The sequence below is a fragment of the Mus caroli genome, unplaced genomic scaffold, assembly GCF_978045245.1.
Source record: "Mus caroli unplaced genomic scaffold, Mus_caroli_1 scaffold_17, whole genome shotgun sequence".
NCBI lineage: Eukaryota > Metazoa > Chordata > Mammalia > Rodentia > Muridae > Mus > Mus caroli.
The window spans coordinates 3,028,442-3,046,199 of record NW_028227272.1 but is presented as its reverse complement, the minus strand read 5'-3'; the positions used below and the strand labels follow the sequence as shown (position 1 = coordinate 3,046,199).

Genomic DNA, 17,758 nt, shown 5'->3' with positions numbered 1-17,758 from the left:
CAAAGGTGCAGATGGAAGGGCAGAGCCTGCAGGAAGAGAGAAGCAAAGGAAGGTTTAAAAACAAAAAACAAAAATGACAAAGTTGAAAAAAATCAAAGTTCTCTTTGGATGCTACAAGCTCTTGCAGAGGTGGGGTGAGGATGGGGCTGGAAGGGCACTGTCCAGCTGAGGCAGGGTGGGGGATGGGGCTGGGAGGGCACTGTCCTGCTTTCTCCACTAACAGGAGCTTTGATTTAGAGAAAAGCTTGCCAAGCCTCCATCAAAAACCCTCAGTTGTAAAAATCCACACAGGGCCAAGGGACCGCTGCTTATGAGGCAGGTTTATGTATTATTGTGGCACCTCTGTCATCTCTTGTCATTTAGTTCCACTTTATTAAATTACCAATCTTTTCTGAAGCATTTAGGTTACAGAGACAGGTACATAGGGGTACATGCACACACCAGGAGAAGGTCCATCTCTTCAAATGTATAAACCCTAGTAACAAGTTATACTTCATAGTAGCAGAAAGGCTGTGATGCATTCTTAGACACAAATGATAGCCACTTCAGGGGCTACAGCAGCCATCTCCCTGTGTGGCCGCAGGCTGTGTCTCAGGCAGAGTGTCTACAGGACATGAGCTTTTCTGACGAGGCTGGAGGTGCTTCCCTTGGGAATGCTTAGAATTTGATTAAGAGTTTTCCACGAAGGTAAAGAACTCTAGAAGATACAACATCCTTAGCCAAGGAAATGTAGACTGAGCAGGTTTCTGTTTGTGCGCATCAGGAAGACACATCACTAGCTGCTGCAACTCTTGGGTTCACTTGCAAATCAGTCATGTCGGCTCAGTCTCAGGTAACAAGTGAAAAACCTTTTAGAAATGCTTTACCTAACATTTCCAACGTAAGCCAAGCCTATGTGAAGAGAAAAGATTGTGTGTGGCATGCGCACATGGCAATGTATGCCTGTGTGTGTGTGCCTGTGTACGTTCATGTACATGTGTGCACAAATGTGTGTATGTGTGTGAACACGCATGTACATGTGTTTTCCTTTCTCCAGAAGAATTGAAACTCTGTAGAGAATAACCCTGTATAACTTCATCCCAAGTACACATCACAGATAAGCCATATAGAGCCAGGTGTTGGTAATGGATAGACAGACCACAGACAGAAAGTGCAGGTGGAACAGAGCCAGGGTGGCTTAGGAATCTCAGAACATAGTCCAGCCCATTTATCTTGTTAATGATAGAGCTGAAGTTATTCCTTCAGCACCTACTACCCTGGGAGCTTTCAAACTCTATCAGGAATTCATTTCTTAAAATTTACACCAGACATAAATATACTTGTGGACATCATAAACTTTTCAAGGAAAAGCAAAACATCTGATTTTGGCAGCCAGCTTTCTGAGCACAGTGAGATGGGATCAAGGGCTGGAAAAGGATAAACTGGTAGGGAAAGTCTATGAGAGTTTGTGTCACCTAAGTGGCAAGTACTTGTGTCCCAGCCATAGATATCCATATATGTGTTCAACAGAAGGCTCTATTACAGCACGTGTGATCCTTCATCATTTGCATAGAAGCAGAAATCAGCTGAAGCAGGGTTGTAAACATGAACTGCTATGATGAACACTCCCTAAAACTCTGCAGGCAATGGCTTCATATTCACAAACAAGTCCTTTTCTGTGGACTCATCTGACATTATTAATCAGCAGATGTACTGGCCATCATGAAATTATTGCTCAAAATATTAATGACCACATGGGGCCACAGTGGTTCCACTGCAAAGAGAGACACTGTCCTAAACCCATAGATAGTGTCAGGAGTAGCCATGAGGTTCGGGCCCCATGGTCTTGCTTCTGTACCTCCTCTGTGTTCCGTTGTGCTTTGTCATAGAAAATTCTTTGAACTTTTGCTAGTAAGGAGAGACTGAGAACAATGATCTGAAAGTTGCTTCTCCTGAGAGGTCCAAAGCTAACGAACAAATGGGTGGAAAACGCATATATCTGCTAGGTAACTTTCCACTGGTCTTCCATCTCAAATAGGAAGTTGCTGTTTATGCGGATAGGTCCTGAAGGAAATTCATGTAAGGTCTCTTTCAAATAAATACACATGGATCAGATACACATAGCTATACCTGCAGATTCTAGACATCATCTATTCTATAATTCATGTAATGATATATGATGGCATATATGATATATAACATATGGTACATCAAACATTAACCACATTCATTTAAATTGTGATATGAAACATCAATAAGCTTTTTTTTTTTTTTAAAGAAGGATAGTAGAATAAAACCACAGGTACACTTTCTTGTAGAACCTAATCACATTGCACACACACTCCTCTCTGCAGCCATTAGAAACAACACAGACTGGAGGGGAATAAAATGATGGACAGTTTAAGGCGTCGGTCTGCAGGTGTCAATGCACAAGTCACCTGCAGAGTGTGGTCTGGTGAGGTGTACCTGAAACTCCCAGGCTGCCATTACAACATGCTTCCTGTGTTTGAAACCAGAAAGACAAAATATATTGACTTACCTTTCTGTCCTCTGTTTGCGCGCAGTTATTGGAGTCGGCTTTGATATCCTGGAGGAGGAGAAAGAACAGGAGTCAGGCTTGCACGTGGAGGACCTTCTGTGGTGCTACTGAGGTGCCCTTTATATTAATAATGGATGACACTCCCAGCAGCTCTTAGCAGCTCTTTCTCGAGCCATTGCCCTTTATGGTGGGTTTGGAGGTGGACATGGTGGTGTTTGCATTAGAGGCATATGCGTGTTGTAAGGAAGCTTTCTTACAGACAGATGAGGGGTGAACCAGGGTGCTATGGGTCAGAGAGCAGTAGAGAGAAACTGAGCACCCGTAAGATTATCTCTCCCTTCCCCTAGCGACTTTATTTGTATGAAAAGGAACTGTTAAAGTAGACTTAATGTACTCTTCTACACTTGTCACATGCAAATATAGCTGGCTTCAACACAAGCCATCACCACATAGTCATTGGTTTTGCTCATTCAGCCACCTTCCTATTCATCTCTCTGTCCAGCCATCTATATGCTCATCCCCCCAACCATCAATGCATCCATCCACTCATCCAACCAACCACCTGTTTATCAGTCCATCAGTCTGCCTATATCCACCCATCCCTTGATCTATCTGCCCACTTATCCACCTCTTCTTTTATCCATCCATCTAACTATCAATCGATCTACTTCCCAACTATACTTATATCCATTTACCCATGCACCCATTTATCTATCAGTATGCCTGCCTGGCTATCTACTCATCAATGTACCTATCTATTCATCTATGCATCCACATACATTCATACATACATATGTTCATCCATCTATCCATTCATCTATCAGTCCATCCATTTGTTCATCTATCCATTAACCCTTCTACCTGTCCATCTAGCTGCATGTTTGCCCGCCCACCCACCCACCCATCTATGCACTCACCCACTCATTCATTTATCTGCCCTTCACTCAGCTGTCACAAAGTCACTATATTTAATGCCTTTCTACACTGTCTTAGTCAGGGTTTCTATTCCTGCACAAACATCATGACCAAGAAGCAAGTTGTGGAGGAAAGGGTTTATTCAGCTTACATTTTCCACATTGCTGTTCATCACCACAGGAAGTCAGGACTAGAACTCAAGCAGGTCAGAAAGCAAGAGCTTATGCAGAGGCCATGGAGGGATGTTTCTTCCTGGCTTGCTTCCCCTGGCTTGCTCAGCCTTCTCTCTTATAGAACCCAAGACTACCAGCCCAGGGATGCCACCACCCACAAAGAGCCCTTCCCCCTTGATCACTAATTGAGAAAATGCCACACAGCTGGATCTCATGGAGGCATTTCCCCAACTGAAGCTCCTTTCTCTGAGATAACTCCAGCTGTGTCAAGTTGACACACAAAACCAGCCAGTATGTACATCTAATCCTTTTTGTTGTTTTTTTTTTCTCCTCATACAAAGATGAAAACTAACTTTAAGGAACTTACTAGATAGAAGAAAAGAGACATTCACACAAAAAATTATGCCACTGATTTATTTATGCAAAAGATTCAGGGTTCAAATGATGGGTCATTAAAGTAAAGACATCTATGCCTGTCTAACAAACTCATTAAATCCCCAGGATACACTTAGTAGAAGGAGAAGTCCAGCTCCAATAAGCTCTCCTTTGACATGTACTGATATTCAATAGCATGCACTTGCCCTCACCCACATGGAATGAGTGAATACATGTAAAAAACAAACGGGAGCTATTTAGTACCCACTCATATCATGCCAGGTTCTACATACAAAGGACCCAATAGTGTACAAAACACAGGGAAGAACCTGCCTTGAGAGTGCTTGTATCCTGGGGACAAGGGGAAAATACAAAAGGAAGATGGGTAAATGTACCTGGAAGAAGCTATGCACTGCTGTGAAAAAACAATTTGGGGAGGATGTGCAAAGCTGCACGCAGGAGCCTCAGGTTTCAATCAAAGGAAGTGGCCCTGAGCTGAGTCCTCAGGATGGTTCAGACTGCATGATGGGCTCATGGGGTGATGAAGCACAGCCAATGGTGGAGCACAGATGGAGTTTTATGTGAACTCTAGCAAGGAGAGTGGGCCTTCAGCAAGAGGGAAGCAAGCCAACAAAGGGTAGGGGAAGAGAGCAGAGATCAGTGCAGCATACACAAAATCACAGCTAACCACAGCTAAATGCATGGCCTAGTTCTCAGGGAGCTCCTTGGAACCCCAGGAGCAATGACCTGGATGTTTTGGTTGATTTCCATGGGAGACCTGCTCTTTCCTGAACGAAAATGGAGGAGTGGGTCTGGAAATCTAGGGAAGAGGAGGTGGGAGACTAGGAGAGTGGGGAGGGGAAACTTCAAAAGTGTGATTGTGATGTAACACATGAGAGAAGAATATATAAATAAATGTTTAAAAATACATTTTATGACCATCTTAGGTCTCAGGAAGTTTATAGAGGTTCCTAGAAGAAGAAAAGAGAGAAAGAGAGAAAGAAAGAGAGAAAGAGAGGAAGGAAGGAAGGAAGGAAGGAAGGAAGGAAGGAAGGAAGGAAGGAAGGAAGGAAGAAAGAGCTCACCTGTCACAGGACAAATGCTGCAGATGAGCTAGGTTTGGGGGAAGGGACAAGGAACACCTTCTCCCTGGGGAAAGTGCATGGAGAGCTGCGCCAGGAGGGGCAGGCCTGGGGCTGCTGGCCTGTCATCCCAGCTACTGGAAAGGCTAAAGGTAGAAGAAGATCACATGTTCAAGCAGGGCTAGCCTGGGCTTCAGAGTCAGTTCAGTGTAGGTATAATCTCTTGGGAATTGTATGGAAGCACCCCCTGTCAATAAGAACCTAATGGCCAATAAGCTGAGGAAGAATCGAAGTGGGGGTGGAGGGGGGGTGGACTTCCAACAGGGACTGAGGGTCTCTGGAATCCTCAGAAATTGAAGATTGACTGTTCAGACTCAGAAGCCAGGCAAATGAAACGAAGGAGAGGTAACAAACCACGTGAGAGACAGACTGGTTAGGATAAATGGGTTAATCGAGTTACAGGTTAACTGGGGAACAAGCCTAACTTAAGGTCTAGGCATTTATTAACAAATAATAAACCTTTGGGTCACTATTCAGGAACCGGGGTGCAGGTAGAAAGCCCGTGGTTCAGGTTCAAGCTCAGCTGGGGCAACTTTCTGAAAGCAAGACACTGTCCAAGTTAAAACAAATCAAAGAGAAAGAAAGGCGTAGCTCTGTGGATGAGTGCCCGCTGGGAGGTATGAGACCAAGGCGGCCTGTGGCTATTGTTGCTTTAACCACTGGTACCAGGTATTAGTTTAAAAGTCACTTGGTGACCCAGCAGACAGTCCTGGGGCCCTGATGCTTTGCTTCATGCTGACCAGGTGAAGCAAGGACTTTCTCCCTCCTTCATAGTGGAAACACGTCAGGCTAGAAATGGGGGGGGGGGTGGAAAGATTCTGCTGACCCTGAAGAAATAGCAAGGTGTTAATCAATAAACCGATGAATTCCATGAACCTAAGGCAGGTCTTTGTTTTTAATATGCTATGGAGAGCCCACCTGAGTGATGGAGGGGGAGTGGAGAAGGAGACAGCCACCTGGCAAGATGGGAGCCCTGCCGTTTCTCTTAGATTATCCAATTTATTCTTGTCAGAATTAATTTACTAAACCTAGGCTGGATTTTTTATTTAGATGATATTGTTGGTTTGTCATGCGCCTCAGATCCACACTGAAGGCGCCCCAGGGGACGGCACTCGCTTCTGAACAATGTTGGGCTCAAATTGGAAAAATGTCACTTTGGGCTTGAACAAATTATTGTTCAGATCGCTCTGCACAGAGCAGGCGTCTCCGGATGGGTTCTGAGGTGACCTTTTCTGAACCCAGGCGTCGTGTAAGTACTTCAGCCCCACTTGATAACTTCGCTTAGAAAATAACTCAATGACTTAAGTATTAAGTATGAATCTGAACGCTTGTACTCATTGCCAAGCAATCAATTTTCCTGCAGAAGCAGCTCATTGGCTTCCCGGAGCAGACAGCTGGACTGCCTCCAGCAAGGACTCCAGTTGCTGGCCACAGATGAGACTCAGCAGAACATGGGGGACCACTGTGTTTAGAGTTAGTTATGCCACAGTGGGGCCTCCGCCAAAGTAGACTGACTGAGGGCTGGGAGTTTGCTCAGTCAGGGCTTACTGTGCTGGCTTGGAGATCTGAAGTTGGTAACAGGAACTTTGTTTATAAATAAATAAATAAATAAATAAATAAAACAGCCAGGTGTAGAGTTGTGGGTGTGTGATCTCCTCTGGCAGGCAGAGAAGGGGAAAGCCCTGGAGTGCATAGGTCAGCACATCTAAATGAAGTAGTGAGCTCCAGGCTCAGTGAGAGTCTCCATCTCAAAATGCAAGATGGCAAGCAACTAATGCAGTGACCTCTGCACATACAAGTGAATGTGCACAGGAAACCATGAACATGTACACAACCTTTTCAAAAAGAATTGCTGAGACTAACATCTTTTCGGTGACAGTGATGATAGCCACTTCCTTCACTGGAAGGTTTTGTTGGTTGCCTTTCTGTAAGAAAGTCTTAGCATGCATGAGCCCATTGATGGCTTCTTTCCATGACCGTGGTGAATCCCAGTTGTATATGGAGGGCTGAGAGCCAGCATTTTTGCATTCTTTAACGTGTTCTCTTCTGAACCGTCTGTGTTCCTCCAGCTCTCAGACACCACAGCCCTCAGGGAGTGGTTGTCCAGAGAAGTCTGATTCCTCCTCCTAATTCCTAAGACAGATTTCTTTACTTCTGTGCTTTGCATGTTGGTTGTTTCTAAAGAGTTCTGTAGGTCAGAGTTTCTGGGCACGGGATGGAGACAGAATGATCCTGGGTCATCTGTGAGTCTAACCCATGACTCTGCAGGGCTGGGACATAAAGTCCCCTAAGAATAAGGTCACAAGACAGTGCTACTGAAACCCCAGATACCCCACAGTGTGCAGAGGAAAGGGCCTATACGTGGTTGAGTTATAACTCACCATATATAGACATAGGTAGATATAGATACAGATACAGACTACTAAATCCAATAATACTTGGTAATGGGGTATGTGCAGATGTGACTGAGCTCATAAGACAGACAGATTCTTCCTTATCCGGAAAGCCCCAACTCTCATACATGGAGACTTTGGATGAGAGAAGTGCCAGGCCACTCAAAGACAGGCGGACACTGGAGCAGGGTTGCAGTCAGCCAAAGGACTCCTGACTCCAGAGGGAGCACGGCCCTGTTCATACCTCAGTGTCAGACTTGCAGCCTTCAGAAGAGAGACAGAATGTATTTCTGTTGATTAAAGTCACCTGTGGTCATTTGTCACAGTAACTGTGGAGAATTAAAACTCAAATCTAAGCTTCTGAGCACTAAAGAAATGTGTGATTGAAAGATTGCAGTCAGAGAGAAGATAGGCCTTCTGAGCAGGAGATCCAGGGCCATGGCAGATGGGTATACTGAGGCCCCGTGTGCTTTCCTACCACAGATCTGAGCTGCTGAACTGATCATGTCAATCATCTATTCTGGAAGTGCAACAAGAAGACAAGAGCAGGCTGCTCACACTTGACATGACAGCTAAGTTGGGGTCATGAACACCAGGCACAGTGTCCTCCTGCTCCAGGAGGGCAGAATCCATGAAACCTTGAGTCAGTACTGGAGCTGGTTTTGTCTGCATATGCAGGTCTTTCTGATTGCCTGTGTGCTGTCCTTTCCTATTGACCTGAAAAAATAACAATTGCTCATTTAAAAACAATTCCAATGAAGGGCTTCAGATATATCCCTATTTAAAAAACCCTACCTTTGCCATGAGTAAAGCAGCTTTCTGTATTTATGTGTGTGTGTGTGTGTGTGTGTGTGTGAGGGAGGGAGAGAGAGAGAGAGATGTATGCATAGACATACAAATATAGAACATATGAAGAAATGTGTGTGTATATGTGTTTATATAATGGGCCTGTGGCCATGGCAGGGTCATCTATCATTCCTGTAAGTTGGAGACAGGAGGATCATGTTAAAGGCCAGTCTAGGTTCCATGGTAATATCCTTTCTCAATAGACAGATAAATAATGAAGCAATAAGTCATGCATGTGAGCTTAAAAGCCAAGGCAGAGAGCATCTTGGCTATTTTATGCAACTCCAATTTTGGTTTATGTTGTTTGTTGTTGTTGTTGTTTGTTCCCATTTCCAAAGCATATTATACAAAGAAACTTCATCTGCAGTGGCCATATAGCCAAGCTCTCCCCTTCCGTAGAAGTCAAAACTGAGTTTCAAGGAGGATGAAGAAGTGACCACATCCATGCAGATAGTTGCTGGTATAAGACACTCAAATTCATCAGTGTACCTAGGTTATGTCTCAGAGCCCACAGCAGAGAATGCCGTTGATACTGAGTATTTCATTCAAGGACCTAAAGTCAGTCACATTGTGGAAAACAGCTCTCCAATTCTCATCAAGTGTGGAGCTGTGGGTGAGACTCGGGCATAGCTGAAGCCTTGAGGCCAGCACTGCATAAACCGAGTGTGAGGGAGCCCATCTGTAATTTGTAGTCTGGGAGATGGAGGCAGGAGGACCAGAAGTTCAAGGTCACCCTCAGTTACACAGTGACTTCAAAACCAGCCTCAGTTTGGTATAGAGGCTCTGTCTCAAAATTCAAACAAATGGAATGAAGAATGTGGGTTCCTCCTGTGTAGACTAATGCTGACATTTTAGCTTCTGGGCTCAACAGAGGTGTGAAACACCTGCAGACAGAAGATGCCTTGATGGGACATCTGTCAGTCCCCTCTTGTCACCTCCTCACCTTGTTACTGTAGTATTTCAGTTCACTACTAACAGGAGCAAATACAGATTGGTAGAAAAAAAATGCATGTTGTAACTACCCTATTACTATTAGCCACCTCTTACTGTGTCTCATTTGTAGGCTAAGTAAACACAATAACCCTGACGCTTGATATTCTTGGTAGTTTAGGGCATGCCCTGCGTGTCTTGGAAGAAGACATCACCATATAGAAGAGAGGTGCTGACAAACTACACTTGTTCAAGGAGGAAAGCTGGCACAACTCTGAAAATATGCCTTTCAGCTAGATGCTTTCAGAGACTGAATCCAGAAGAGCTGGTACAACTATGAAATCGTCCCTTTCAGCTAGATGCTTTAGAGTCTGAATCCACTTTTCTGAAATGTTAGGATTCAAATTAGGCCACTTATTTGAAGGCATGAAGAACAGAAAGTGTATTCAATGTACCTCCTAACAAAGCTTCCATTCACAAATTTGCTTAGCACATGCAATATCACATCTGGCCAGCAGATGGCAGAAGGGAACTTTGTAAAAACTATCAAAACAGAAAGGACCAGATCTCTGAAATCTGTAACTTCCTGAAATAACAATCTTTCTGTACCCTCAAAATTGTACTCTCCAATAACCACATGTTTTAATTGCTAAATATGATGTTCTTTCCAAAAATGAGATGGCTTGAAGACACATTGTATTAATATGTACTTACAAAAGTTTAGCATATTAAGGGTGCACCCTTCAAGCAATAGGTATTGTGAAAGGGGGAACACTAGGATTTAGGTCTAAAAGGGAAGACACTGAGAGTCTATTGTGGCTGGGGATTTAGCATATCAACTTTGTAAAAAGTCAACAGAAATGGATTCAACTGCCCACACACTGGCCTTATAAGTAGGCATAGGGATGTTAGAAGGATTTAAAGAACATATTTTTGAGAAAGGATACTTCCTTTGGAAGAAAAAGAAAAGCAGAGAAAGCCTAGGGCCACAAAGGCTTCCTACAAACAAAGCTATTCTGAAGACAAAGCAAGCAAAATGCTGCCTCTGCCTTCTCTCCACCAGGATGCATGCAGATATCACAGGAACCATTTGGCTTTATCCCAAGGTTTTGGTCACAGGGCTTCAGTGCTGTCAATTTCAGCTGTGTACACAAGTCTGAGCAGGGTGGGGGTGGGGTGGAGGGAGAGGGCCTTAGCTAAGGTGGTGGCTGATGGTTAACACAATGGGTCTGATCCCTGGGAGCCAGCTGTTCTTGGGCAGGAGCCCTGTGATGAAGGTGAGCTCAAACCCAGGGTCCTTTAGCAAATAAGAGCTATGCATTGGTGCCACAGCAGGGACTTAATGAGAGTGCTTTTAATTAACTGTAAAAGTAATTACCCATATTAGATGTAAATCACACTTGTTTCTACAGGAGGTGAATGATTTCAGCACAGCTTTTAAGAATACTTCTGGAAGGGCTGTTAGTTGCCAATTCTCTCCAGGAGTCCATGTGCAAAAAACATAACAGGGCCTGGGGAAGCCAGCTCTGAGCTATCTCCTTTCTTCTCTGCCAGGCACTGGAATGAATGTAGCCACACCCTCGCCAAGGTTGCAGGCTCCAAAGAGCACTCCAGGCACACAGGACTCTTAGTGTGGAAGCTAAGGTGTTCTGTTTTTCATTTTAGATTTTTAGCCACTGGAATGATCTTCAGTCCTCCCCCATTGAATGGAGATAATTGCATGACTTAGACAAAACAATGGGGAGGAGGCATCTGGATGATAGCCCAGCCATAGAGTGCTCGCCTCTCCTTGAGTTCAATCCCTCAGGTCCTACTTAAAATGTTGGACACAGTGGCTCCTGCACACTTGTAATCACAAGGCTGAGGAAGTAAAGCAGAGACAGTTAGTTGGTCAGAGGAACACACTGGCTAGCCTGTCTACCTAGTGGATGAGACCAATGAAGGACATTGTCAAAATAAAAAAATGACACAAAATGACTCAATAGAGAAAGACTCTTGCTGCCAAGACTCTTTCTGCCTGTATTGAACTAAGGCTCACACTGTAAATGGATAGAAATGACTCTAACAAGTTGTATCTCCATATATACAAAGTCACACATTTCCCCATATACATACATACATACACACACACACACACACAGATATACACACACACAATACACAAAGATATACACATGGATACACACACATGCATACATGCATGCATCAAACGTACACACATATACATGCACATATTTACACACACATGTTTAACACATGCACACAGGCATATATACATACTCACAAATCCACACACAAACATGTGTGTGTGCACATACACAGGATCGTATACACACTAAAGCATAAAGTACAGAAAGAAGTCCTGGGTGGTATGTGCCTGGGGTGAGCACATTCAAGGTGATATTATCCAGAGAAGGAACTAAATCAGTAAGGGGGTGACTTCAGCCCATGTTCCCTGCATAATCCACCCACGCATAAGTAGGACTGTACTTATCACTGCCACAGAATCAAAATAGTGAGTTAGAACAGCGGGAGACGTGTAGGGGTAAAGGAGTCAGCGGACAGAGGGGATCCAGGGAACTGGGATGAAGGACTGCGCTGAGCTGCTGCCCTTGACATTCCAGACTTCTACAAGTGTGTGTGTGGGGGGGGGGGGTGTGCCCCTACTTTCCAGCAGGATGCAATTGGCAAATACAAAATTACCCAGCAATTATTTATATGTTGATAAACACCTTCATTAAAGAATCTGAAGATGCAATTACCAAATTGAAGTTTAGTGCATTTGACTCAGACACAGACAGATGATGGAGAAGGGGGAAGGGGAGTTTTATATCCAGCCAGACAGGGACTCATTAGACAAAGATGTCACCCCTGAAAAGATGCCTACCGTTCCCCATGTAAAAGTGCCTGCCACACCCATGTGAAGATGCTTACCTTTGCAAGTAAAGATGCCAATATGAAGATGCCTAACTCCCTAAATGAGGATGCCTACCTCTCCCCATGGGAGACTATGGGGAAGCATTGTGCTTTGCTTGTCTACGCCACCATTATGTATTCATCACAGTGGATGAAGAGTAACAGAAATACAGGTAAACTAATAGGGAGGGAAAGGGTCCCCTCCCTCTGAAATCTGATTGAATTCATTCCCAGGTTGAGTGTTTAAGACACAAAGAACTAACAAAGACCTACTCTGAAGGCTGGGCCTGGTGACGCATGCCTTCAATCCCAGCTTTCAGGAGTCAGAGGAGGATTGATCTCTATGGGTTTGAGGCCAGTCTGGTTTACAAAGCAAGTTCCAGGCCACCTAGGGCTACATAGTGAGACTCTGTCTTTAAAAAATAAATCATGATGAAGATTGCTGCATAGAAATAAAAGAGAGAAATTCTAATGGAATCCCAAGGAATCAATGAGCCATGACTGAGGTCTGTGTGACTTTGTCTCCAATGTAAATCTGTAACTTTCTGGGAATCTCAAAACATTGGTAACCTGAATTTTAGTCAAAACATGCCTTGACTTTTTAATTATAGGTTTGATTTATTCTCTGAGGACTCTGCACATGTATGCAATATGTTTTGATCATAACCAACCCTCAGCTTTTCTCAGGCTTCCACTGTATATCACCCTCTCAAGTTCATGTCTTGCTGCCCACTGAGTCCACTTTATCCATGCATAGGTGTAGGGACACCTAGCGCAGCATGGACAGCAGAAGGAAACCTGACTCTCCCTCCACCAGCAGCCATGCCGACAGCCAATCCTCAGCTAGGAGTGGGGGCTTCATGAGCCCCTCCTCCACCCATGATGTCAGGGTGGCTGGCTTGATCTTGTGTAACAACAACCACTATAGGTCCATGTGTGCAAGAATTCTGTCATTCCCCAAAGCACTACATTCTCAGTTGCCCTCCATTGTCTCTGGCTCTGACAATAATCCCACCTCCTCTTCCAAGCTAATGCTGCTAGGCAATAAAGGGGCATTGGCCTTGAATTCATTCTCACTTAGAAGTGCGTAACATTCTTTTGACTACTGCTGGCATGCTTTCATCCCTGCAGCTTCCAATCCTGTCTGGTGATCGTTAGAGAGCAGCCCCTCTAAGGATCATTTGCTAAAAGAGAGAAGGGCATTTCCTTGAAGCCTGAGAGCAATATCACCTCAAAAGCAACCACAAATTCATACATGACCATCAGAATCACGCTTGACTTTGTGACTCTAAATCTATACTCATATCCCAGTGTGCTCACTGCTGTTCTCCTGTTACACACATGCTTAAATCGATGTCAAACTTTTTTCTTATTAAATCCCAGATCTTTCCACACCAGCTCATCCTGAAATTCTTTCCTGTAGCCCAGTTAAAACTCTCACTTCAGTGGCATGGACTCTACAGTGAACTCCTCCGGCTACTGCAGCTGGCAGCATGAGGCTCTGTCTTCTCTCTTGCTCCAACTGAAATCAGGTCTCTGCTTTGAGACAACTCAAAAGGAGGCTAGACAGGAAAGGCACTGGGTCCATGTGTTGCTATAGTTCAAGGACAGTGACAGGAGAAGCTGAAGCAGGATCCTTCTGGCAGCCCAAGCATGTGGGCTGGGTCTTCTACATCATATAACTCCTATGTGTAGAGTTACCATTCATGTTGGCTACAGGAAGCACTCATGTGCAGGGGAAAGACATAAGCCTACCAACCCCTTGAGGAAACTTGGCACAAGAAACACTGTGAGCACATAATCTATAGTATACATATAGTATGTGTGCTATACATACTATTCTATATGAGTACGATTCTATAGTATACATATAAACACTGTGAGCACATATATTCTATAGTATACATGCATTAAGTGTTCTTATGCATATTAAAGAGTTTACAATTTGTAATGAATGTACATATTTGTGTAGGTTCACACACCTACACTTGTACTTTTAGAGGCCATTCTGCTCTTATCCATCTCTACCTTGTTCCCTTGAGATAGGACCTGGGCTAGGATGGCAGTTAGCAATCCCCACAGACTCTCCTGTCTCAGTTCCCCATCATCTGTTGTCCTCCTGTTAGCCTTACCTCATTCCTTCACTACAGCTCTGGAATTACAGGCTCATACAACTACACCTTTTATGGAAGTTTCTGGGGATCCAATTTCAGGTTTCCAAGTTTAAACAGCAAGTGTTCTTTCCCACTACACCATGCCCCAACTCTGGTAATATGATTTTATCATATTTCAAATTAAATAGGATGTATAAGACTTCTTTAATTCTTCCAAGTCATTGCCTCAGTTTCTTAAATGGATCAATTGAGGCAACATCGAATGCAGTTTCCAAAAAGACATTATTTTCCTCTGAAATGATGCTGGCAGAGGTTCCTAACTCAATACCCACTGAACCAACTGCCTGGTAAGAGCCCAAAGCTATGAGGACTCAGCAGAACCATTTAATTCAATATTTAATTTCCTCTTAGGAATTAGACATGCTGGAAAGACAACCAACTGTCGGAGTAAGATTTATGCCAATTAAAAAGGAAGCAAACAGCTGAAGGTCAACTGAGCTGATGCAATGGCTTTTTAAAGAGAAGAAATTAGCATGCTTGACCTCCTGCTGAGTCCTCTGAGCTGAGCCACTGGCTTCTAGGATGTGACTCCTCATTGGTGCCTCCACTGTCCTGCAAGAGTCCCTTAGACCACAGACTTAGACCATGGTCTTAGCCCTAGTTTCTTGGGAAGTTTCTCTGTCCCTCGGAGCCTTGGCTTAGCACTTTAGCTCTTGGTAGAAAATGGATAGCAGCATTTTCCACCTAATTCAGTCACCAACCCCTCACGGTAGGAATGTGATCTTCTTGGCCTATTCTTAAGCAGTTGATGTGTTTCAAGTGGCCACCATTACTGCTACCATCCCTGCCCCAGTAAATAAGGACAGAAGTGGAACTGGCAGAGGTCTATCCTCCTGCACACCCTGTACTTGTGGAATGGTTATCAATGTATAGATCAACATTAAATAAATAGTATAATAAAAGTAATTCTAAGGTTGGTGGGTGGCTCCACAGGCAAATCGTGTGCTGTTCAGACATAAGCACCCAAGTTGAGAGCCCCGATATGTATGTAAAATGCTAAGCATTGCAGAGGTCATCTGTATGCTTAGTGGTGGTCTTGGATGGGAGGACAGAGACCAAAGATCACCAGAACTCCACAGGCAGACAGTCTAGCTCAAACAGCAAGTTCCAGGTTCAGTGAGAGACCCTGTCCCAAAGACTAGGAAACCAAAGTCAAGACTCATGATAGATTCTAGGGCTAAAGTCTTGGTCCCACAGTGAACTCAGAGGATGGAAAGATGAAGGGGAAGGAGAATCTACTAAAGCACACTGTGTTTAAAACTGCATAATAATGTCTTGTATTCTAATTTGGGGAATTACATAAAAATAAGATGGGGAACAAACGACAAAGACATGTGATGTCAAACTCTGCCTTCCCACTCATGTGTCCACATGCCATCCTCCACAGTCACAGTCCACGGAGCTGACCAGTATCTTACTTTTGTTTCCCAACATACACAATATGGAGATACATCCTGATATTCTAGAAATAAATCACATTGTTTCCCTTTGGTTTTTAATCCCAACAAACATGTATGTTTCAATATACAGGCTGTGAAACTCTGTCCCCCAAGGGAGAATCAAGGACCCACCATGGAAGGAACAGAGCCATCCCTGGAAACTCAAATAGGGAAGACAGATGTGCATATGCTGGCTCCAATGCCACAAAACTCTGCAATAACTCATTCCACAAATCAGTCATCGCATCCTCTCTTGAGCACCAGAAAGATGTACCTTAAAATAGACCGTTCCGCAAATCTACATTCCCTTGTCTTTTTACCCTCCCACAAAGGCCACATGGACTCACAGGGTAGGGATTTTGCACTAAAATACAAGAAGAGAACTCAAGATATGTTCTTTAAAATTTTGGTTCCTTTATCCTGTACAATAGCAAGCCTGGCTTCTACTCCAAGGAGAGAGTCATTTCTGTGCTGAAAATGAATAACAGAAATCCAGGGCATGCCTGAGGCAGCCTAGACACCACACTACTATATGTTGTACTAAGAAAGAGGGCACCTGCACACACAGGGAATATACAGGCAAATAGGGACTCATGCATACAAATAATTGACATTTGAAGTGAAATAAGATAAAAAAGGACATAGAGAACAAATGGTAACTGGCCCCAATCAAGAAGGTTGATGTAATTAAGCACATTAATTCTGTCATGTCCACAGTTCTGTGTTAATCAATGGGAATGTGGAGGTCTGGGCTCCTACACAACTCTAGATTATAATACCTATCACAAGGAAAGTCTATGACAATATGATTGCTATGCAATATTGTTTAGGAAGTGACAGGGGAAAGAAAGCTGAGCATGTCCAGTACAGATGCCTTTTTTTCTCCATTCCAAGGTTATAGGATCCAAAGGTATGAAAGGATCTATGGACAGAAGACTCTTTCTCCTGTAAGGGACTCCATGGCTTGTCCTCTTTAAAGGAAGCAAATTCATTAAGATGACATCTCTCACCCAAGGGTCAAAAAGCTGATGCAGACTAACACATGCTGGCTCTGAGAGCTGAACCTGGTCTGTTTGGCTCAAAATCAGTGACTGATTGATTGATGTGTGTTTATTTGGAGGTTTCCATGATTAGTGTTTCTTTTTGAAGTGTTAAAGTGCTAACTTCAGGTCTTGCATTCTGCTCACTCTGGGAGGCAAGCACTCTACCTTCAGCTCCAGAACTGGAGACTTAGTGCTATGCTAATCTGATTCCTGCCCCAACTATCCTTTTCCTTTCTTTTCTTTCCTTGCTTTTTGTCTTCCTGTGTGCACGTTGTACTGGTTCTGTATGTGTGCATGCACATGAATGTAGAGTCCAGAAGCCAGGGTGGAATGTCTGTGATGGCTCCCCATCTGGCCTCTCAAGACAGAGTGTCTTATTGAACCTAGAGATCACCAGTTTGGTTAGACTAGTTAGTAAACTGACCCCAGATAACCTCCCCTGCATTTCCCTCTCCAGTGATAGGACAGGAAGCATGCAACTTCACTCAGGTCTTCTCACTTGTGTACTACAGGTTTAAGCTCAGACCCTCATCTTTGTGCAGTAAGCATTATAGACTTAGCCCCTCCTCCAGCCCTTGTGCTCATTGTCTTAAGTAGTAACACAGCATATAGAAAATGTGCTATTATAATCATCATTATAATCATCATCATCACTGTAATCATCATTATCTTTATTGGACTAAAGATTTTTATCTTTATTTATCTAAACATGGACTTACGATGTAGACCAAGTTAGCATCTTCCTGCACCCATTTTCAGTGTTTCACAGTTTAGGGTAGGTGCTACCACATCTACCATCATAAGTTTTTTTTAAAAATGGATCAGTCAATGAACTCATGAAATGAGGCAGTTGGTCATTCATTAGCAGGTTCAAACCATTTTGAGGCTCTATTA

The 17,758-nt window shown here is 43.7% G+C and overlaps 1 protein-coding gene across 15 annotated transcripts in view; it reads right to left on the bottom strand.

Annotated features, from left to right (window-relative positions):
• The window catches only part of Rbfox1 (RNA binding fox-1 homolog 1), a 2,110,633-nt gene that overhangs the window by 925,981 nt on the left and 1,166,894 nt on the right, over nucleotides 1–17,758 (bottom strand). For all 15 annotated transcript variants that reach the window (XM_085832308.1, XM_029470804.2, XM_085832312.1 and 12 more), the window contains exon 5: nucleotides 2,519–2,566. In XM_085832308.1, the coding sequence (XP_085688434.1) occupies nucleotides 2,519–2,566 (48 nt within the window). The remainder of the gene's footprint in view (nucleotides 1–2,518; nucleotides 2,567–17,758) is intronic.